At 49.2% G+C, this 24,432-nt stretch overlaps 1 protein-coding gene across 6 annotated transcripts in view; it reads right to left on the reverse strand.

Annotated features, from left to right (window-relative positions):
- The window catches only part of PPP6R3 (protein phosphatase 6 regulatory subunit 3), a 1,439,644-nt gene that overhangs the window by 1,204,118 nt on the left and 211,094 nt on the right, over positions 1 to 24,432 (reverse strand). For all 6 annotated transcript variants that reach the window (XM_029582701.1, XM_029582702.1, XM_029582698.1 and 3 more), the window contains one exon: positions 9,238 to 9,375. In XM_029582701.1, the coding sequence (XP_029438561.1) occupies positions 9,238 to 9,375 (138 nt within the window). The remainder of the gene's footprint in view (positions 1 to 9,237; positions 9,376 to 24,432) is intronic.

Here is a 24,432-nt window from a genome sequence, read left to right on the forward strand (position 1 = left end):
CAATTGAGATCAAATGTTGGTATATAAAAAATAATAATAATAATAATGCGGAGTGGAGGAGTCGCCTACTTACAGCAGCTGGCATTGAACCAGGGAGAGCAGGGTTCAAATCCCACTACTGCTCCTTGTGACCTTGGGCAAGTCACTTTTTCCTCCATTGCCTCAGTTACAATGGAGAGATTACCTACCTAATAATCTCGTTTTCCTTAGTGTAGACAGATGGACTCATTACAAATGGGTATAGTGTGCTCGTGCTAGCAGTTGGAGACGGATCTGACGTCAGCACGTGGTACATATACCCCTGCAGGAAGTGCAGCAACTCAGTAATCTTCCTTGCAAAAGCTTCATGTGTGACTGACCAATTGATAAACCAAACATGATTAACCTGACCGATTCATATTAGCTGGAGACCGCCAGTGTTCTCAACCGGAAGGCGTCGATACCCGGCAGGGTGGATGCCCTATGCGATAAAACATGGCTTACCTTGAAACGGTGAAACCCCATGTATATCGGCAGCCGGGCGGAATGCTGAGTCCATCTGTCTACACTAAGGAAAACGAGATTATCAGGTAAGTAATCTCTCCATTTCCTAGCGTGTAGCAGATGGACTCATTACAAATGGGATGTACAAAAGCTACTCCTGGACCGGGTGGGAGGCTGCCCGAGGACCGTTTAGGATTGCCCTTGCAAATGCTGTATCCTCCCTGGCCTGGACTTCCAGACGGTAGAATCTGGAGAAGGTATGGAGGAAGGACCACGTTGCCACTTTACATATCTCTGCAGGCGACAGCATCCTAGTTTCTGCCCAGGAGGCCGCTTGTGCTCTGGTAGAGTGAGCCTTGACCCGAAGAGGTGGTGGTTTTCCCGCTTCTACGTAGGCCGCCTTGATAACTTACTTGATCCAGCGAGCAATAGTTGCCCGGGAGGCCGCTTCTCCTTGCTTCTTCCCACTGTGAAGGACGAACAGGTGGTCCGTCTTTCGTACTGCTTCCGACATTTCCAGGTATCTGGACAGCAGCCTGCCGATGTCGAGATGACGCAGTATTCGACATTCTTCCGACTTTTTCAAACCTTCCATGGTTGGCAAGGGTATGGTTTGGTTGAGGTGGAATTGTGAGATAACCTTGGGTAAGAAGGAAGGAACCGTGCAAAGATGGATAGCCCCTGGGATGATCCTGAGAAACGGATCGCGGCAGGACAGTGCTTGTAGCTCCGAGATGCGGCGTGCTGAGCATACGGCCAGCAAGAACACCATTTTCAAGGTTAACAAACTGAGGGACAGGCCTCGAAGAGGTCTGAAGGCGGGTCCCGCTAGGAATTCCAAGACTAGGTTGAGGTTCCACAGGGGCACCGGCCACTTCAGTGGCGGGCGAATGTGTTTGACTCCTTTCAGGAAACGTGAAACGTCTGGGTGTGTGGCAATGCTGTTGCCGGCACTCCTGGGGCCATAGCAGGATAGCGCTGCCACCTGAACCTTGATTGAACTAAGGGACAGACCCTTCTGAAGTCCATCCTGCATGAAATCCAGAATGATGGGGATTTTAGCGGCATGCGGATTGGTGCTGCGAGTTTCGCACCAGGCTTCAAATACTCTCCAGATCCTTATATAAGTTAGTGATGTGGAGAACTTGCGTGCTCGGAGGAGTGTATCTATTACCGGTCCCGAGTATCCACTTTTCTTCAGTCTAGCCCTCTCAATGGCCAGACCCGTAAGAGAGAATTGAGCTGGATTCTCGTGGAGGATGGGACCTTGTCACAGCAGGTCCCTGTGAGGGGGCAGGGGTAGAGGATCCCCTGCCAGTAGCCTTCTCATGTCTGCGTACCAGGATCTTCTTGGCCAGTCCAGGGCCACCAGAAGAACTAGGCCTCTGTGCCGCTGAACCTTGTGTATAATGGCGCCCAGCAGGGGCCATGGGGGAAAGGCATATAGCAGGATCCCCGGAGGCCATGGCTGCACCAGGGCATCGATCCCATGGAATAGAGGGTCCCGCCTGCGACTGAAGTATCTGGGTACTTGAGCGTTGGACCTGTCTGCTAGTAGGTCCATGCCCGGACTCCCCCACTGATCTACAATCATCTGGAAGGCCGTGGATGACAGCTGCCATTCCCCCGGGTTTAGGCTTTCTCTGCTGAGGAAGTCTGCCGTGGTGTTGTCCTTCCCGGCGATGTGGACGACGGAGATGTCCTGGAGATTTGTTTCCGCCCAAGCCATCAGGGGGGCTATTTCTAAGGATACCTGTTGGCTTCTGGTTCCGCCTTGTTGGTTGATGTATGCCACCGTGGTGGCGTTGTCCGACATCACTCTGACTGCTCTGTTTCGAAGTCTGTGGGCAAATCGTAGGCAGGCTAACCTGACTGCCCGTGCCTCCAGTCGGTTGATGTTCCACCCCGACTGTTCTCTGTTCCACCGCCCTTGGGCGGTTAGCTCTTCGCAGTGTGCACCCCAACCACTCAGGCTGGCATCTGTAGTGAGCAGGGTCCAAGTTGGGGAGGACATCCTTGATCCCCGGCTCGTGTGGCCGGGCTGCAGACACCACCGTAACTGATTCCGTACTCTGGCCGGTAGAGGTAGATGCACGGTGTAGTTCTGTAATCGTGGGCTCCACCGAGATAGGAGGGCATGCTGTAACGGCCTCATATGAGCCCATACCCATGGTATCACTTCCAGAGTGGAGGCCATTAGGCCGAGGACCTGTAGGTAATCCCAAGCTGTAGACGGGTGGTGCTCAGCAGATTCTGCAAACGATTCCGGACTTTTGATTTCCTTTTGGAGGTCAGGCTGATCTTGTCTTCCTGGGTGTCAAATCGGACTCCTAGGTATTCCAGTGACTGCGAAGGCTGTAGGGAACTCTTGTTTATGTTGACTACAAATCCTAGGCTTTCCAGAAGAGAGTTAACTCTGTTGGTTGCCCGGTGGCTCTCCTCCGGTGATTTTGCCCTGATCAGCCAATCGTCTAGGTAGGGATGGACTAGAATGCCTTCCTTCCTGAGAGACGCCACCACCACTACTATTACCTTGGTAAAGGTGCGCTGCGCGGTGGCTAACCCGAAGGGTAGAGCCCGGAACTCAAAGTGCTGATCCAGGACTTTGAAGCGTAAGTAACGCTGGTGATCCCGATGGATTGGGATATGCAGGTAGGCCTCTGACAGATCCAGGGATGTGAGATACTCCCCTGGCTGTATTGCACTTCAGACTGACTGCAGAGTTTCCATGTGAAATCCTGGGACCCTTAAGTGCCGGTTGACTGACTTGAGGTCCAAGACGGGGTAATGGAGATGCGCCCCATTTATTAGCCATTTTCGCGAGGTCGCTGCCAAACAAGAGTGATCCCTTAAAGGGCATTCTTGTAAGGCGGGTCTTGGAGGAGGAGTCTGCCGACCTATTTCATAGCCAGAGGTGTCTTCTGGCTGCCACTGAGGATGACACTCCCTTGGCTGCCGTACGGACTAGGTCGGAGGCAGCGTCAGTGAGGAACGAGAGGGCTGATTCCATTTCTTCTCCCGGGGTGTTGTTCCTGGCTTGTGATAAGCAGGAGCGCGTCACCACGGTGCAGCAGGTCGCAATACGTAGGGACATGGCTGCCACCTCAAAGGCTTGTTTCAGAATGGCGTCCATGCGCCGGTCATGTGCATCCTTGAGGGCCGCCCCTCCCTCCACCGGAATGGTGGTGCGCTTCACAATTGCGCTAACTATGGCGTCTACCGACGAGCACGTCAGCAGCTCCTTGGTTGCCGGGTCCAGGGGGTATATGCTAGACAAAGCCCAACCCCCTTTGAATGAAGCCTCCAGCGCATTCCACTCCAGTCAGCTCCAGGTTTTCACAAACCTCAATTGGATCATCAATCTGTGGTTGTAGAATCTGCCCAGAAAAGAGCAAGGAGATCAAAACCTCACACTTCCTTCCCCCTAGGCAAGGAACAGAAATTTCTAGATGCCATTGATCGCCGTGTCTTCCAGGGAGCAGTGCTCATCTCTAGAATTGCCTCTTATCAGCTTTATATGACCCAAAATAATAGGGTCTTATTTAAGCAGATACAAAACTTAACAGACTCCCTGCCTCAGCAATTTCAAGATCAGCTCCAAACCCTAGTAAAAAAGGGTTTTGAGGCAGGCAAGCATGAGATCAGATCATCTTTGACACTGCTACCAGGGTATCTGCAGCTGCTATCTCGGCAAGATGATGGGCCTGGCTCAAGTCTTCCGACCTTCGCCCTGAAGTACAAGACAGACTATCTCACCTGCCTTGTGTGGCGGAACTCAAGGATCATCATGAGACCTTAAGACAGCTCTCTCTGATACCTTCTGAGTACTCTTCAAAACAACCCTTCCGGAAGGACTCTAAGAAGTCATTCTTCCGCCCTAAGAAATCCTACCCACCACCATTTAGAACCTGTTCTACAAGACCACTTTTGAATAATAGAAGGACTAGGGGGCATTCCATGAAGTTAGCAAGTAGCACATTGAAGACTAATCGGAGAAAATTCTTTTTCACTCAACGCACAATAAAGCGATGGAATTTGTTGCCAGAGGATGTGGTTAGTGCAGTTAGTGTAGCTGGGTTCAAAAAAGGTTTGAATAAGTTCTTGGAGGAGAAGTCCATTAATGGCTATTAATCAATTTTACTTAGGGAATAGCCACTGCTATTAATTGCATCAGTAGCATGGGATCTTTATAGTGTTTGGGTAATTGCCAGGTTCTTGTGGCCTGGTTTTGGCCTCTGTTGGAAACAGGATGCTGGGCTTGATGGACCCTTGGTCTGACCCAGCATGGCAATTTCTTATGTTCTTATGTTCTTACCATTTCAAAAAGCCCAGTCTCCTCAGCCGGGCCCTGCTTCTGGTTTTTGACTCCTGCATAGAGAGCAGCAGCCATATTCCATTGCCCCACATACCAGTGGGAGGTCGATTGTGCCATTTCAACAACAGGTGGCACTCCATCACCTCAGACCAGTGGGTCCTGGCGATAATTTCCCAGCGTTATCATCTGAACTTTCTCTCCATTCCACCGGACTCCACACCGCTACTGATGTAGAGAACATCCAATCACTCCATCCTTCTGGAAGAGGAGTCCTCCTCCAGTCCAAGGCAATAGAACCAGAACCCTACTCTCAGCACGGCCCAGGGTTCTATTCCCGGTACTTTCTAATCCCAAGAAAATCGGGAGGCATTCGTCCAATTCTGGACCTACGTGCTCTCAACAAATACCTCTAGCGAGAGAAGTTCAAAATGGTAACCTTGGGATCTCTTCTTCATCTTCTACAAAGAGGAGACTTGCTCTGCTCTCTAGACCTCCAGGACGCATACACTCATAACGCGATAATTCCATCTCATCGCAAATACCTGAGGTTTCTAGCAGGCCCCAAGCACTATCAGTACCGAGTGCTTCCATTCGGCCTCGCATCTGCACCACGAGCCTTCACAAAATGCCTCGTCGTAGTTGCAGCCTTCCTCAGGACTCAAGGTGTTCACGTCTACCCCTATCTAGACAATTGGTTGATCAGGGCTCCCACTCAGCAAGCTGCTCTGTCATCCCTGCATCTTACCTTATACACTCTAATCTCGCTAGGATTTCTCAATTACGACAAATCCTACTTAGTCCCATTACAAACCTTGTCGTTAATTGGGGCAGACTTGGAACCTTGCAGGCAAAGGCTTTTCTGCCTCGACAGCGAGCTCTCACTCTCGTGTCTCTTGCACACCAGCTGCAGTCTCAGCACTCCATGACTGCACACCACTTTCTCATCCTACTGGGACACATGGCACAGATCCAGAAGCTTGGAGAGAGTCTGGAACACCGTGTCCCTCTTGGCCCGGCCGCAAGGTGAGAACAGAAAGAGATCTGGAAGTTCCCTGACAAGGTCGAAAGCATACCCGTCTCTGATAATGTCGAGGACCCACTGATCCGACGTGATTTTGACCCATTCCTCGAAAAACAGGGAGAGACGTCCGCCGAGGTAAGGAACAGAGGAATGGGTCGGCTGAACTTCATTGCATGGCAGGTTTAGCGGTGGTACGCACGGGCTGGTCCTCGCGAAAGGGCCGCCTACCACGAAAGGACTGCGACCAGGACTGCGCACGAGAAGACCCCCCTCGCAGCACCGCCCCGCCTGCGAGAGGCGGAGCGACGCTGACCCCTGAAGCGAAAGCGAGAGGTCGCGAAGGACCGAGAAGACTTAGGGCGGTCCTCTGGAAGCTTATGGACCTTGTTGTCAGCCAAGGAGTCCATAAGCTTGTCGAGGTCCTCGACAAAGAGCTTCTTACCTTTGAAGGGAAGCATGCCCAGCCGGGTCTTCGAGGACTGATCAGCCGACCAGTGGCGTAGCCAAAGGAGCCTCCGGGCAGCCACTGCCGAAACCATCGCCTTCGCCTGCACACGGACCAAATCGTAGAGGGCATCTGACACGTAAGCGATTACCGCCTCCAGACGTTCGGCTTGTTCTGCCTCACCTGGCGGAAGCTCCCGGGCGCAGAGTAACTGTTGGACCCACTGGAAGCCCACCCGCATCATGAGACTGCGACAGCAAGATGCCCGAACCCGGAGGGCTAGGACGTCGAAGATGCGCTTCAGGTGAGCCTCCAGCTTACGATCTTGTGAATCCTTCAAGGCCGTGGAACCTACCACCGGAATCGTGGTGTGCTTGGCCAATGCAGAAACACAAGAATCCACCGACGGATATCGCAACAGCTCCAAGCCCTCTTCTGGGAGGGGATAGAGCTTATCCATCGCACGCCCCACCCAGAGCGCACCCTCAGGAGCCTCCCATTCCCGCAGGATAAGGAGCTTAAGCATGGGGTGGGAAGGGAAAGGCCGAGGCCAAAGCCCGGAGCCCTCCCAAAACCGGGTTCATATCCTTAGGGAGTGAGGCCATGAGATTATCCACGGAGGGACTTTCCAGACCCAGCTCCTCCAAAACAAAAGGGAGGAGGGGCTCTAACTCCTCCTTACGAAAAAGACGAAGGGCTCTGGTGTCATCCCCCTCTAGAGGGGGTTCATCCGCCAAATCCAAGGAAGCAGCGGGGTCCGAGGACCCGGGAGACATCAGGGGGGCACCCCCGGGACCACCCGCACTGGTCCCTGAGGCTCCGCGGCAAGTCCAGTGGTCAACGGCGATGAACGAGGGATTTTTGGCGGGTGGGGGGCTTTCATCCAGCTCATGCAGGCTAGCTAAGATGTGTGCATGAGGACGACGAAATCTGCGGAAAAAGGGATCCTGGATTTGCCGGGGGGGGGAAGGGAGAGGGGGTGAGGGAAGGGAGAGGGGGTGAGGGAAAGTCAGGACCCCCCTCCTGGGGACCCGCGGGGGCCAAATCGGGGGTTAAATAAAAGAAATCTGGCCCCCCCAGCCCCAGGGAGCACTGAAATCGGCCCCGATGAAAAATCCAAGATGGCGGCCGTTCCCAGGCTCTGCCGACCCGTGAAAGGCCTAGCCATGCCGGAAGGAGTGGAGCCCCAGGCTAAATTTGCTTGTCCTGCTGAGGAGGGACCTTCCCCACCCGGCAGGCAAGCAGTGCAGAGGCCCTGCCGCGAAAAACGCGAAGAGGACAGCCCACAAGAAAGACAGGCTGTCAGCCGGGACATAGCTAAACCTCGGCTGAAGTAAAAAAAGTTGAAAAAAAGCTTGATTGACAGCCTGCACAGCAGGAGAGAGCAGGCGGGAAAACCTGCTGCCTTCTAACCAGAAAAAAATAAAAAAGCTGGTCAACTGCTGCAAATAAGTTAGAGGTAGGTGAGTACCTGCAACTTGTTGAAAGTTTAACACCTTTTAACTCCCCTTTTTTTTTTTTTTACTGAGCGCAGCAACGGGTTCAAAACCCTCTCGGCAGCCAGAGGGGGAACGAGGCCCAGAGAGCGTCAGTCCCCACACCTGGAAGCGTCCACGGACTCAGGACTATGCAGGGAGCCCCCTCCTGCAAAAGGGGACAAGCCCCCCTGAGCCGGGCAAGAGCTGGGAGACTGACGTCTCCCACACAAAAAACAGAAAAGCACTAAAGGCGGCAGAAATTTCCTTCAGAGATCCTTTTTTTTTTTTTTTTTTTTTTTTAAACAAGAACCAAAAGAAGTACACTTGTTTGAGCCTAAAGAGAAAGAAGAGGCTGACTAGCCTACAGCAGAGAACCGAAGGTGAGATGCTGCACCTGCTGGAGACAGACGAATACTGAAGGGTGAGAGGATAGGCTCTCTCCTGATATAGGGCATCCTGCAAGTTTTAGTCTGTCTCCACCTGCTGGAAAGGCGGCTCAACCCACTGTCTGGACTGATCCGGGTACGTACAGGAAATTAATTTTTATTAATTCTGTGAAGAAAATTCCTGTCAGGAATCTCTACAGAGCTCCTTAACCACGTGGCTACTGCTGCTTGGAAAAAAGAAGACTGAAGAGGGACCCCTACTGGTTGCAGGGTTAGTGCCATGCTGGGCATGCCCAGTAAGGGCCAGTCAAAGTTCTGGAAACTTTGACAGAAGTGTTCCGAGATTGGGCTCCATCCTGTGATGTCACCCATATGTGAGGACTAACATCCTGCTGTCCTGTGAGAATATAAAATTCTAATAAATATGCTGCCATCAAAAAAAGGAGCATGCCTATGAGTGGAAGGTGACACTTCCAGCAGCTGCAGTCCCTGGACACAGGAGCACATAGGAACACTGTTACTGGAACAGAGCTCTTCCCATCTACTATGGAAGAAAAAACTGACCAAGAAAATTAGGCTGTAGCATGAAGGAACAGAACAATTGTTTCATTCAAGACAAGGATTCAAATTAAGTATATGCTGCAACCTTCTTCAAATTCCAGTGTTATCACACAAGCCATTAGATTTTTTTTATTCTACCTATGGAGATGGTGGGAGATAAAAATATCAGAGTAGAAGGGTTGGCTATACAAAGTATCCACAGTGGTGGGAAACTAAAGATAAGGCAGGAGATTAGAAAGTTCTATCTGCTGTTAATTATTCCTTTTCCTATTTAGACAAAAAAGAAAGAACAATCTTACATTTTTACCTAATTCCAGTTCAGACACAGGGAAATAAAGTCACACAGTCCATGGAAAGGTAGATTTGAACTGGCATTCCAAGAATTTGCTTGACATAGCCCAATATCACCACCCCCTCATTCTCCCTTTTAACTTTACTGGCCTTTAAGTCAAATCATATTAATCCAACAAAGATTTAAACTAGAATGTTTCACTACTTCTATTCAAAATGCAATAGTCTGTAAAAGTTACAAAATACAGGATACTTACATTTAGTACATCTTGCCTGAGCTGAGCTGGCTCTATGCAAGTTAACAGCCTAAGCAACAAGTCCATAATGGCAGAGGTCCCTATGTGCTTTATGATTAAGTCTACAAAGTCATCCTTCTTCTTTAAAAATTCGATAATCTGAAAGAAATGTTTAAAAAGATCACTTTAAAAACTCATGGTAGACTCCAACAAAAATGCAAAATTTATTTCGTTTGTACACTGTCATCAAACCAAGCAATATCTTTATTAGAGGTTAAATGGAGCTCCTCAAGACCGAATCAAGTCCAGTCAGAGGACACTATTTAATGTGGGTCCTAGTTAGCCTGGGTGATCTATTACACCCTACTGATATTGAATAACTGCAGAGGGACCATTGCTAGTCCAGAAATTATTAAAAGAACTCATAATGACCAAGGAAAATCAAAGCCAGGTAGGCGAATAGTGGGGTATGAGATGAAGTAACGATTTTAAGTGATGATTTTGCCTGCAGATTCTCCCACATGGGTCCTCAGCTGTTATTTTATGATATGGTAGACAAAGTCAAAGCCCCTAGGTTCCCACGATCCTGTGGCCATGGGAGAAACCACATAATTAAGCTGTTGCCACATAATTTACAAACCTCTGCAACATCAACAAACCTAAAGCTTCCCTGCACTCAATTCAGTTAGTAGATAGTGCCTGCAGGGCTGGTACCAAGTAGTGGCATGCTGATTGGCTTTCTCTAACATCCAATCAGCATAGCCAGCACCAGATCAGTCAACATAGCATATGCAGGCTTAAAGAGACAAGTTTCTCCAGACTGCATTATTAATACTACTGCTGCCATCTAGTGGTGAAGATATAGAATTGCTGTTCTAAATATTAACCCAGAGCTTTCCAAACTTTTCATGTTGGTGACACACTTTTTAGACAAACATAATTTCGGGACACAGTAATTCAGTCTACTAGCAAACCAGAGGTTAAAGGTTAAACGAACGAAATTTATTTCGACAGCGGCGGATGGCAGCGGCAGTGGCAGCAGCGGCGGGTGGCAGCGGCGGCGGCGGCGGGTGGCAGCGAGGGAGGAGAGAGAGAGGGAGGGACTGACAGAGAGAGGGAGGGACTGAGTGAGAGGGGAGGAGAGAGAGGGAGTGGGACTGAGTGAGAGGGAGGGAGTGGGACGGAGTGAGAGGGGGAGAGAGAGAGGGAGAGAGTGGGACAGAGAGAGAGGGAGGGAGGGAGTGGGACAGAGAGAGGAGTGGGGACCTGAGGTGGGGAGTGGGGAGGGACTGAGTTGTGAGTGAGAAGGGAGTGGACGAGTAGATGGAGGGGAGGGAGTGAGACCTGAGGGGGAGGGTGGGAGGGAGTAGGAGCACGAGGGGGGAGGGAGTGGGAGTGGGACTGAGGGAGAGTGCGTGGGACTGAGTGTGAGTAGAGAGGGTAGGGAGCTAGCGGGGGAGGGGAGTGGAGTGAGAGGAGAGGGAGGAGGGGCGTGGTGTGAGGGGAGGGGAGGTAGGGGGGGGGTGGTGAGAGTGAGGGAGAGAGAATGAGGGGGAGGTGAGAGACAGAGGGATGTAGCCCGTTTTAACGGGCTTAACGGCTTGTATATACATAATAAAATGTTTCACAACACAACCTATCTTGTGAAAACCTCTCATTTATATTAAAAATATATAATATTCCAAGATGAATGTTATTGTTATAATTTATGAGTAACAATAATAAAACAAAGTTATTGTGTTATTCAATTTACCTCTTTAATGAGATATATGAGCTTGATGGGATGAACACAGATTTTGAATATTTGGTGTTAATAAGAAAGTCCAAAGGGTCTTCTGCGTAATTTTAAAAAGCTGGCCAGTTTCACACTATATAATTATTTGATAGCCTCATTCAACTAATTCTATATCGCTATGAGAGTGAAGTCTGGAATTTATAGGAAGGGACAGAATGTCAATATAAATCCTGCACCTCCAGTTCTGTAACTCTGTGCATCCAATGAAATTCCCCCAAACAATGGAGCTTGGATGTTTCCCTTACAGCTCATCATACTAAAAGATATTTTCAAATTCTGGTGTCACCTCACAGTAACAGCAGCACAAACACCTTCCACTGCCAGGCACATTGTGAACTAACACAAAATCTCGCAAAAAAGACACTCAAAATCTATACTGCAATCCCATCTTAACATAACAGTAATAACACCAAGGACTCAAACAACAATAACCCTACCTGTGAAAAAGCAAGGGTAAATATTACACTGGGTCCTAGAATACCAATACACCACCTACTGAGGAAACAAAACAAACCAGATTGCTATAGATCCCTATGCTAGCAGAATCTCTCATCATGATCACACACACAGAGCAGTAACAGACCCTCACCAAATACAGAATACAAAATAAAGGAGCACAAATTAGACAAAAACTGAAATGGAAACCCCAAGAAGCCAGACTCTGTGTATCAACAATGGAAAAACAGAACCACCATTCCTCATAAAACAAATAAAATCAAGAAACATAAAGCATCAGTTATAATAGTAAAAACCATACTAATAAAAGAATATTTTAAAACTACTGCTAAATAGAATTTCTATTAATTAAAATCATATACATTTTTTACAATTTCCCAAATACCAATAAAATATTTAAAAACAGCACATATATCAAATAACACCCAATAATTAAAACTAATAAGGATTTTAAAAAGCCCCTGCTGTCCATACATGGGAGCTCTTGATTTCCAGTCACCCTGATACTGTCGAGGATTAGGAGGTTATCCTCTCTCTCTCTCAACATACTCCCATGTCCATTCTCTCTCACACATACATACATATTCATGCTCTTATACCCACCATAATTTCTTGTTCTCACAGACACTGACACACTCTCAGGCTCTAAGATACTCTCTCCCCCTCCACACACACCCCCCACACAAACTCTTACTCCCCTGGATTTTATCATACACACACATGCTCTCACTCTCTCTGGCTCCCTCACATACACACAGACACACACACCCAGGCAAGTTCCCAATCATTCTCACACAAACACACACACCCAGGCATTCTCACACACTGAAACTGACCCCCAGGCAGGCTCCCATTCATTTTCACACCATTCCCTCACCATCCCCCAGGCATGCACACATTCATACTCACACAAACAGACTCCCCAGGCAGGCACCAATTCATTCTCGCACACACAGACCCCCAGGCAGGCACCAATTCATTCTCACACACACAGACCCCCAGGCAGGCACCAATTCATTCTCACACACACAGACCCCCAGGCAGGCACCAATTCATTCTCACACACACAGACACACGCACACACACACATACACCACACACAGGCAGGCACCTATTCTCACACATACAAACCCCAGGAAGACACCCATACATTCTCATACACAGACACACCCTCAGGCAGGCACCCATGCATTCACACACATACACCCCCAGGCACCCATGCATTCACACTAAAGGCAGACCCCCTCTCTTTCTTTTGCCAGCAACCTCGGAGCCTCTCTCATTCCTCTGCTGCCACTGTCACTGATGCCGCATGGCTATTTGGGAGGCGCTGATTGCTGCTATTGGCACTGAAGCCCATTCTGCTGTCTCCTCTGTGCAGGCCCCGTGGGTTTCCACTTCCTCCATGTTGATCTCGTACATTGTGAGATCCGCATAGAGAAAGTGCTACTCTTGCACATTACCAAAGATTATATGTGCCAATCAGTAAAAAGTATTTTTTTTTTTTATCTTTGCTGTCTGATCTTAGTTTTCTAATCGGTTGGTCACAGGCTTTTTTGTTCCACCTCCCCTTTCTTATTTTTTTGCCAATTCCTTTCATATTGTCTTTGTTTTTATTTCTTTTCTCTCCATCTATCTTCTTCCCTCAAACATACAGTCAGGTTCTCATTCTCACATGCTTTCTCTCTCTCTCACACACACACACAGGCTCTCACTCTCACAGGCTCTCTCTCATACAATCATTCATACACAGTCTCTCTCTTGCACATGCTGTCTGACTCTCACACACCCAGGCTCTCTCTCACTCCGACATGCTGTCTTGCTCAAGTACAGACTCTCACTGTCACATACTCTCTCTCATACAATCATTCATACACACAGGCTCTCACTGACACATGCTGTCTCTCTCACACACACACAGGCTCTCACATGCTGTCTCTGCAAACATTCAGGTCCTTATTCCCGCACACAATCTCTCAACTCATCTCATACACGCACTCTACGGGCCCTCAGCCTCTCTCTTACCTCTGGGCTCCTCTTCACGGGTCGCTGCAGGATGGGCTCTGCAGCGGCCCTATTCTTCGCGGGCCGATCCACAGCAGCGGCATCCCTGATCTTCGCGGGCCGATGCGCGGCAGCAGCGTCCCTGTTCTTCGCGGGCCGATCTGCGGCAGCGGCGTCCCTGATCTTCGCGGGCCGATCCGCGGCAGCGGCGTCCCTGATCTTCGCGGGCCGATCCGCGGCAGCGGCATCCCTGATCTTCGCGGGCCGATCCACGGTGGGGACCCTGCTACCGGGCCTCCTCCTCTTCTCGCCCGCTGCAACAACGCTGCTCCTCTTCTGCACGTGGCTGATGCTCCACCTCCTTCCTGCCCGTGTGGCTCCGGCAACATTTTTCTTCCGGGGCCGCGTGGGCAGGAAGGAGGCGGAGCACCTGAACGTTTAGACGTGACCTTTTTCTTTGGGACGTGGTGACGTAAGCTCCACCACGGCCCTGCCGATCTTCCTGCTGTGTGTCTCCGGCACACAGCCCAGCCCAGCGAAACTTCACTGCTCAGCAGCAGTGGGATGAGGTCCACCGGCGGCCGCATTGGCTCCCACTTGCCGGTGTGTCACGTGCACCGGGCTTGAGCGACACACTGGCACACCTCAGGCGACACACTAAAGTGTCGCGACACACACTTTGCAAAGCTCTGTATTAACCTTTGCTGCTCTTACCTTGATTTCAATTGAGAAGTATGTTTTCCACTTCTGAAAATCATTTTTGCTTTTTTATGTTTTATTTATATAAATGTACTTTTATATGGAGAATTGTTACCCCGTTTCCCCATTGTTTAGTCTTTATTTATATATAAATTTATTTTAATATAGATCATCCTCAGGCAACATAGGCAACCTTCGCTAGCTCTGTAAGCTAGCAGGAAGTGTCTGCACAGACTATTCCTGTTTGAGACTCTCTCTTAGGCTCAAGCACATCACCTTTTCAGTTTGCTCATACAGCCATTATTGGGAGGAAGTGCAAGCAGGATTGCCAGGCATAAGGGGAAGAGGGAAATTCACACTATTTTTAAATAATTGCAATGTTTTCAATTTAAAAAGTAGACTTCTTTGTATAGCAGGAAATGTGAGACTATGCAAAATCATGCAAATTTGTCACAGAATTGCACAGAATATTGAAAAAAATGCTGCAGAAAACCAAGGGCTCTAGACATAACCATATTAGATGACAAGACAGTACTATTGGAAAGTTAAGGAAATCATTGCAGAAGGGCAAGCCTGAACAAAAATAGATTATTCTAGCGCTTTCCCTAATATAAAGGAGGCAAAGTTTTCTACAAGTAGACAAAGGAAATTTGATTTAGAAGTGCCAAAATTCAATACAAAGGAGAGTCAGCAAAGTAAATTAGTCAACACCACAAAAAAAAATGTCATTAATAAACTCAAAACACATCCATCAAACTCAAAAATTAATGCCTAACTGCATCAAAAAATCAGGAAGAAGAGACTTGAGGCCCCACCAGAGAGAAACCTCACACACAATTGACTCAAACTAATCAGCCCAAAACAATCTGCTTTCAAAACAATGAAAAACAGTAATCAAGTGAAATTATATCAATTTTGAAAAACACAACACTCAACTCAAAATATAAATGAAAATACTAAACTTCGAAAGATTCAGAGGTCTAATAACTCAAGGGTTCAACATGGCTATCCTTTCACTTAGACCAGCTGCGTCATGGATCCTAAAATCTTTCAAAATGCTTCAATATAGGCTGTCAGCCACTATTAATTTCGGTTGAGCAAGATGTCATCCACATTTTGAAACTATTTAGGATCTCTGCCGCAGCTATTCTATGCAAAATGTTGGCCATGTCGAACCCTTGAGTTAATGGACCTTTGAATCTTTTTAAGATTAGTATTGCTTTGTTTGTATTTTGAGATATGTTTTGTACTTTTCAAAATTCATATGAAATGAGGGCTTTTTGTCTCTTGATTAGTTTGAACCAATGCTTCTTTTCTTGCCATTATCATTTCTTTCTTTCAAGCTGTGTAAAATAATATAGGGATCCATATTCTGTAGGCCGGTTAGCGGACAAGTTAATTACAGACAGCCAGATAAAGCAAATGTTGCTTACCTGATGTAACAGGTGTTCTCACAGGACAGCAGGATGTTAGTCCTCACAAATGGGTGACATCGAGGATGGAGCCCAACCACGGAAAACATCTGTCAAAGTTTCAGGAACTTTGACTGGCCCCCTGGGCATGCCCAGCACAGCACCAACCCTGCAGCCAGCAGGGGTCTCCCTTCAGTCTTGTTTTCAAAGCTACAGGCAGTGCCGAAAAATAAAATAAAAACGAACCCAACACCGCGGGGTGGCGGGCGGGTTTCGTGAGGACTAACATCCTGCTGTCCTGTGAGAACACCTGTTACATCAGGTAAGCAACATTTGCTTTCTCACAGGACAAGCAGGATGGTTGTCCTCACAAATGGGTGAGTACCGAGCTGAGGATGTCCTGACTTGCACCAAATGTACCCAACGGCATGCAACAGGCACAAGAACTGGGGGAGGAATTTGGTAAGGACATCCGCACCCTACCGGGAGGTGGAAGGGTGTTGGTACATCAAGTTGGAAAAAGGTTACGCAAGACAGATTGGCCGAAGATGGAATCTTGTCTTCCAGCTTTATCCAAACAATAGTGGGCTGCAAAGGTATGGAGGGAACTCCAGGTTGCAGCTTTGCAGATGTCAGGAAGCGGCACCGATCGAAGGTGTGCTACTGAAGTCGCCATGGCCCTCACAGAGTGTGCCTTAACACGGTCTTGAAAAGGAATGCCAGCTTGCTGATAGCAGAAGGAAATGCAGTCCGCCAACCAGGAGGAAAGAGCCTGCTTACCCACAGGTTGTCCTAACTTGTTAGGATGGAAAGAGACGAATAATTGAGTGCTCTTCCTGTGAGAAACTGTACGGTCTAGATAAAAAGCTAGAGCTCGTTTACAGTCTAGGGTATGCAGAGTCTGTTCCCCTGAGTTGGAGTGGGGCCTAGGAAAGAAGATAGGTAGTATGATGGATTGATTGATATGAAACTCCGAAACTACCTTAGGTAAAAATTTAGGGTGAGTGCGGAGTACCGCCCGGTCCTGCAGGAGTTTAATGTAAGGCGGATAGGTAACTAGGGCCTGTAATTCACTAACCCTGCGAGCTGAAGTGATAGCCAAAAGGAATAACACTTTCCATGTGAGATACTTTAGGTCACAGGAGTGCAGAGGTTCGAAAGATGGTTTCATAAGGCGACCAAGAACCAGATTAAGGTCCCAAGATGGGGCCGGAGGACGTAAAGGTGGCTTCAAATGGAGCAAGCCTTTAAGAAAGCGTGTTACTAGGGGTTGTACCGAGATAGGGACACCCCCTATACCTTTATGGAAAGCGGCTACCGCACTAACATGCATCCTAATGGAAGAGGTTTTTAGACCTGATTCTGATAGATGCCATAAATAGTCCAAGAAGTTAGAGATTGGACAGGAAAGGGGATCAAGGGACTGAGAAGCACACCATGATGTGTACCGTTTCCATTTGTATGAGTAAGATTTTCTTGTGGAAGGCTTTCGTGAAGCGATCAGGACACGAGAAACTGAATCCGAAAGGTTAAATGGTTGAAGGATTAACCTTTCAACATCCATGCCGTCAATGACAAGGCTTGGAGGTTGGGATGCAGGAGGCATCCGTCGTTTTGAGTGAGCAGATGCGGATCCGTTCCCAGAGGAATGTGTCTGCGGATGGAGAGATCCTGTAGTATGGGAAACCACACTTGGCGTGGCCAGTGCGGTGCTATCAGGATCATAGTTCCCCTGTCCTGACGCAGCTTCACGAGCGTCTTCGACAGAAGAGGAAGTGGAGGGAATGCATAGAGCAGACCGGTTGTCCACGTGAGGGAGAACGCATCCCTCGGCCGAGAGTGCTGGCTCCGAATGAGAGAGCAGTAATTGTCTACTTTGTGGTTCTGAGTGGACGCAAAGAGGTCTATGTGAGGATAACCCCACTTATGAAATAGAGAGGTCGCTACCAAGGGATTGAGTGACCACTCGTGTGGTTGGAAGACACGGCTCAGCTGGTCTGCCAATACATTGTCCACTCCCGGGAGGTAGGTGGCTCTGAGGTACATGGAGCGGGAGAGGGCTTCCGCCCAAATCTGCGCAGCTTCCTGACACAGAAAGAAGGAGCCTGTGCCTCCCTGCTTGTTTATGTACCACATGGCCACCTGGTTGTCTGTTTGAATTAAGATTGCGTGGTTCGATAGGCAATCTTGAAAGGTCCTGAGAGCATAGCGGATTGCTCGCAGCTCCAGGAAATTTATCTGGTGTTTGGCTTCCTCTAGTGACCAGTATCCTTGAGTTTGCAGATTGTGTAGATGGGCTCCCCACCCGATGTTGGAAGCGTCGGTGGTGAGGATTATCTGGGGATCTGGTGGAAGAAAGGACAAGCCCTGTAGGAGGTTGCATTGATTTGTCCACCAGGCAAGAGACAGACGGAGTGCATCGGTGATTGTAACAATGGAGGACAGAGGCTGAAGAGCTTGAGTCCATTGCAGTCTTAGAGTCCATTGTGTGACTCTCATGGCCAGATGGGCCATGGGAGTTACTTGAACTGAGGAGGCCGTATGTCCTAGTAGAATGAGGAATTGGCGAGCCGTGGCTGTGTGTTGAGACCGCAGCTGGCGAGCGAGAGACACCAGAGTCTTGGCCCGTTGATGAGGGAGGAAGGCTTTTGTTTGTAAGGTGTCCAAGTCTGCCCCAATGAAAGATAAGGTCTGAGATGGGACCAAGTAGGATTTCTCGTAATTGACAAGAAATCCTAGAGAAAGCAGAGTATGAATTCCTGAGGAATGCTGCTACCACCACCACCAGGCATTTGGTAAAGACTCGTGATGCGGATGCCAGGCCGAAAGGTAGCACTCGGTATTGGTAGGGGTTTCGGCCTACTAGAAAACGCAGGTATTTGCGATGAGATTGCGTGATCGCAATGTGGGTATATGCGTCTTTCAGGTCTAGAGAGCATAGCCAATCCCCTCTTTGCAGCAGAGGGAGAAGCGAGCCCAGGGTCACCATCTTGAACTCCTCCTTGTGAAGGTACTTGTTGAGGGCCCGTAGGTCCAGGATTGGACGAAGTCCCCCTGACTTTTTTGGGATCAGGAAGTACCTGGAGTAGAACCCTAGTCCTTGTTGTAAGGGAGGAACGGGTTCTATAGCGTTTGACTGTAGGAGAAGAGAAACTTCCTGCTCTAAAAGAACAGAGTGATCGGCGAGTCTCCACGCCTGCAAAGGTGGGGAGTCGGCAGGAAGGGATAGGAAGTTGAGGTGGTAACCCTGTGCAATGATTCCTATCACCCATTGATCTGTGGTGATTTGATGCCACTTTTCTAGGAAGTGGCACAGCCGTCCTCCTACCGGTACAGCTGGAAGAGGGGTTTGGCAACTGCTCTCTAAGTGAAAGTCAAAAACCCGCCGCAGGGCCCGGTGGTGGAGCTGCTACAGGCTTTTGTTTACGAGTCTGGCGAGGCTGAGTCTTATGGTAAGACCGTGCAGGCCTAGGCTTAGTTGATGGGGGATAATACTTTCGTGGCCTAAAGAAAGACTTTTTGGAGTCCTTTCTAAAGGGTTGTTTAGAAGGCAAGTCAGGAGGAATGGATGAGAGCTGTTTAAGTGTCTCATGATGATCCTTCAGTTCTGCAACAATTTGCTGAATTTGCTCACCAAACTAATTATCCCCTAGACAGGGTAAATCAGAGAGCCTGTCCTGAACTTCTGGACGAAGGTCAGATGATTTAAGCCAAGCCCAACGTCTGGCAGAGATGGCCGTGGCAGAAATTCTAGTGGAAGCATCAAAGATGTCATAGGCTGTTCGTATTTCATGCTTCCCAGCTTCAAACCCTTTATTTAGAAGGGATTGAAGCTGTGGCTGGAACTGTTCAGGCAAGGCATCAGTGTATTCCTGCATCTGTTTCAGGATGACCCTATTATATTGAGTCATATAAAGTTGATAAGAAGCTATTCTGGAAATCAGCATAGCTCCATGATATACCTTCCTATCTATACTATCTAGGAATTTGTTTTCCTTAGTAGGAGGTATAGAAGAGTGTGGCTTTAGTCGCTTAGCTTTCTTCTGAGCTGATTCTACGACTACAGAATGATGGTCTAACTGAGGTTTTTGAAAACCAGGTGCTGACTGTACAAGATATGTAGAGTCAGCTTTTTTGTTGACCGGGGAAACAGATCCGGGAGATTCCCAATTCTTTTTAAGAAGGTCTAGAAAAACCTGATGAATGGGAATAGAAGTGATGACTTTCGGGGCATCCAAAAATTGGAGCAATTCCATCATCTGGTGCCTGTCATCTTGTTCAGACTGAAGTTGGAATGGCACCAACTCTGACATTTCCTTCACAAAATTTATGAAAGAGAGGTCCTCAGGGGGAGAACGCTTTCTACTCTCCGCAGGAGAGGGCGGTGAAGGCAAATCATTGGTGTCAGTAGAGGTATCATCACCCCAAGTATCATAGGGATCTGGATGATGACCTGCAGGACCTCGAGGGGGCTGAACACCTGAAGGCCCAGGTTGAGGTTCCGAAATATCGGTTGGAATCACCGGGGGCATCGAGAAAAGCCTCGATGGAATCGGTGCCGGTATCGGTGCAGGCATCGAGGGAACCGGTGTCGGTCTCGATGGGATCGGTGTCGGCATCGGAAACCTCAGTGGAGCAGAGGTGCGTATCGCCCCCGAAGAAGAAATCGGTGGCGAGGGACGACCTGGCATCGATTGAACAATTCCCGAAGGGGGAATTCGATACGGTGTTTCTCCACTTGATGATAAACCTGTCGGTGACAGCGGTCTTACCGGTGTTGGTGACGCAGGTATTGTTACGCTAGCCTTACAGATAGTAGTGGAACCGCTGGTGAGACCGCTTACCTGAAGGCGAGGAACGTAGTACACAGTCCGAGTCAGGGCAGGCGGCAGACAATCAGGAACCAGAAGCAGATAATCCAAAGGCAGGCAGCAGGCAGCGAAATCCAAGACACAGTCCGAGTCAGGGCAGGCAGCAGACAATCAGGAACCAGAAGCAGATAATCCAAAGGCAGGCGGCAGGCAGCGAAATCCCATACACAGTCCGAGTCAGGGCAGGCGGCAGGCAATCAGGAACCAGAAGCAGATAATCCAAAGGCAGGCAGCAGGCAGCGAGATCCAATACACAGTCCGAGTCAGGCAACAGTCTACAAGCAGGAACCACAGGCACAAACCCCAGGCAAGCGCTCAAGAGCAATTGTGGCCGAAGCAGGGAATCAGGGAAACAGCTCCCTTTAAATACTCAAGTTTCCCGCGCTGGGAAGCCTCTGCCGGCGTCTGACGTCGGGGGGGGCGTGGCCAGGACCCGAATCGCGCAAGAGTTGGAACCCCTAGTTGCGCGCGGGTGCTGGCCGACGCGTCGAAGAGAGACGCCCCGATCCCCGCTCGATCGCGCCGCCACTGCTGCTAAGTCGGCCTCGCCGTTCCCCGGAGCCCGGACGGTCCCTCCCACACGCCGTCGCGCCGAGACCCGTGCGGCCGAGGTAACAGTACCCCCTCCGCAAGGTCCCCGCCCCCCTCCCCGAGGCCCCGGTTTGGAGGGAAAACGAAGGTGAAAGGCCCGAAGCAAACGGGGAGCCTGTATATGAGAAGAAGGTTCCCAGGTATTGTCCTCAGGGCCGAAGTGTTTCCATGAAATAAGATATTGAAGTCGCCCTCTCACGCGTCTGGAATCAAGAATATCATGTACTTCGTACTGACCATCATCAGGAAGAATGGGTACGGTGGTCCTCCGTCTCTATTGAGGCCAAGATAGGATAGCAGGCTTCAGTAAGGAGATATGGAATGCGTTGTGAATACGCAACGAGGGCGGTAGGCAAAGCCCATAGGTAACTGGGTTGATCCGTCGCTGAATCGGAAACGGCCCAATGAAACGGGGCGCAAACTTGGCAGATGGGAGACGTAAGCGAAGGTGACGAGTACTCAACCAAACGAGATCCCCACAATGGAGATCAGGGGCTGGAATCCGCGTCTTATCTGCCCGCCGCTTCATGGCCGCAGCGTGTTTGGCCAACAAGGCATGAGTGGCGGACCACAGACGAGACATAGAAGTGGCCGTGGCGTTGACCGCAGGGCAATTGGAAACGGTACGAATGGGCAGAGGAAAGTGTGGATGCCTGCCATACACCAAGAAGAACGGGGAGCCGCCGGTGGCCTGGCAAACGTGATTATTATGGGAGATCTCAGCCCAGACCAACAGGGAGGCCCAATCATCCTGGCGTTGGTTTACATATGCTCGAAGAAACGTCTTCACCGATTGATTGGTTCGTTCAGTAAGGCCGTTGGACTGAGGGTGATAGGCAGATGAGAAATCAAGCTTCACTCGTAGAAGTTTACAAAGATTAGTCCAAAACTGTGCTGTAAACTGTACGCCCCTATCGGACACAATACTAAGAGGCAGTCCATGGAGGCGAAATACGTGGTGCAAAAAAAGTTGTGCCAGTTCCGGGGCCGAGGGCAAACCAGGAAGAGGGATGAAATGCGCCATCCGGGAAAAACGATCCACCACCACCCAGATTACAGTATTACCACCGGAGGGCGGAAGATCAGTCATAAAATCGGTGGCAATATGTGTCCAAGGGGACGTTGGTATAGGAAGCGGGTGCAGTAAGCCAAGAGGTCTCCGGCGCGGTGTCTTCTGAGCCGCACAGACAGAGCAGGAGTCCACAAAATCCTTGACGTCCCTCTCCCACTTGGGCCACCAATAATGGCGTGAGAGCAATTCCTTGGTACGGGCGACCCCCGGATGGCCCGCTAGTTGATCAGCATGAGACCACCGAAGGACTTTGAGGCGCAACCGTCTTGGAACAACGGTTTTCCCAATCGGTACAGTGAAGGTGGCAGCCAACTGAAGTTGAGCGGGATCAATGATGAAGCGGGGAGGATCCGGAGCATCAATGACGTCGAAGCTACGTGAGAGGGCGTCGGCTCGGACATTCTTTTGTGCCGGACGGAAGCGGACGAGAAAATGAAACCTGCTGAAGAAGAGCGCCCACCGAGCTTGACGTGGATTCAGACGCTGGGCAGTCGCCAAATATTCAAGGTTTTTATGATCGGTATAGACCGTGACGACATGGCGGGCCCCCTCCAAAAGGTGTCGCCACTCCTCAAAGGCCAATTTTATGGCCAAAAGTTCTCGGTCACCAATGGTATAATTCCGCTCCGCCGGTGTAAATTTCTTAGAGAAGAACGCACATGTTACCCACTGATCCTCTTCTGATCGTTGTAGAAGAACCGCCCCTACGCCCACTGCTGAGGCGTCAACTTCGAGTGTAAAAGGCTTTGCAGGATCAGGATGGCGGAGGCACAAATCGTTGGTGAATTCAGTCTTCAACCGGTGAAAGGCTAATACCGCCTCCTCCGGCCAGTTCAGTATAGAAGCACCCTTCTTAGTGAGAGCTGTGAGTGGCGCCACTAAGGAAGAAAAATGAGGAATAAACTGTCTATAATAGTTAGAGAACCCCAAAAATCTTTGTAAGGCTCTCAACCCCACCGGCTGAGGCCAGTTCAGTATGGCATTAAGTTTGTCAGAGTCCATGGATAATCCGGTGTTAGAAACAATATAACCGAGGAACGGTAAGCGTTGCTGGTGAAAGACACATTTCTCCAGTTTGGCAAACAATTTATGCTCCTGGAGGCGTTGCAAAACTTGTCGAACATGAAGCACATGCTGGGGCAATGAGGGAGAAAAAATCAATATGTCGTCCAAATAGATAATGACGTGGGAATAAAGGATATCGCGGAAGATGTCATTTATCATGTCCTGAAACACCACTGGAGCATTGCAAAGCCCGAAAGGCATTACCTGATATTCATAATGCCCGTCGTGGGTGTTGAACGCGGTTTTCCACTCATCCCCCTCCCTAATTCTTATCAAATTATAAGCCCCCCGCAAGTCCAACTTGGTGAAGATTTGAGCCCCTTTAATCCGGTCAAATAATTCTGAAATGAGAGGAATAGGGTACTTGTTCTTCCTGGTGATAGAATTAAGACCCCGACAGTCAATACAAGGTCTTAGGGACCCATCCTTCTTTTTAACAAAAAAGAATCCAGCTCCTGCCGGGGAAGTAGAGGGTCGGATAAAACCACGAACTAAGTTCTCAGAGATATATTGACGTAAAGCGGTGGACTCCGGTTCCGATAGAGTGTAGATTCGTCCCTTAGGTGGAGTCTGCCCAGGCAGAATGTCAATGGCACAGTCATACTTTCGATGGGGTGGCAAGGTCTCTGCGTATTGCTTATTGAAAATGTCCTGAAAGTCTTTATAAGGAAGTGGAATAGCACTGGAGAGTTGCGTGGTATATATGGAGGTAACTGGAAGTTTCTCAAGGCAATGTTGGAAACAGAAGGGGCTCCATGCTGTGAGCTGTAGAGAAGCCCAATCTATGTGCGGCTGATGAATCCGTAACCAGGGTAGTCCCAATATTATCTGATTCACTGATGCTGGAAGTACAAATAGTTGAATGTTTTCTTGATGAAGAATACCGGTGCGTAGCAACACGGGCTTAGTTATGTAGGCAATATGCATTCCCACCGGTTGCCCGGAAACAGAGGTTACCGCCAGAGGAGTAGGTAATGGTTCCATCGGAATTCGATACTTCTGTACTAAGTGTTCCTGAATGAAGTTTCCCGCTGCTCCTGAGTCGATGAAGGCTTGGAAATGCAGCGATTCGCCATTAAGGCAAATGGTTGTTGGTAGTAATAATTGCGGAGAGGGAATGGTGGAACCCAGGGAGGCCTCTCCCACCCGACCTAGGTCCGGGAGTTTCCCGACTTGTTGGGACATTTATTGAGGAAATGACCTGCTCCGGCGCAATATAAACAGAGATTCTTTGCCCGTCTGCGATTCCGC

The sequence above is a fragment of the Rhinatrema bivittatum genome, chromosome 17 (genome assembly GCF_901001135.1).
Source record: "Rhinatrema bivittatum chromosome 17, aRhiBiv1.1, whole genome shotgun sequence".
NCBI classification, from domain to species: Eukaryota; Metazoa; Chordata; class Amphibia; order Gymnophiona; family Rhinatrematidae; genus Rhinatrema; species Rhinatrema bivittatum.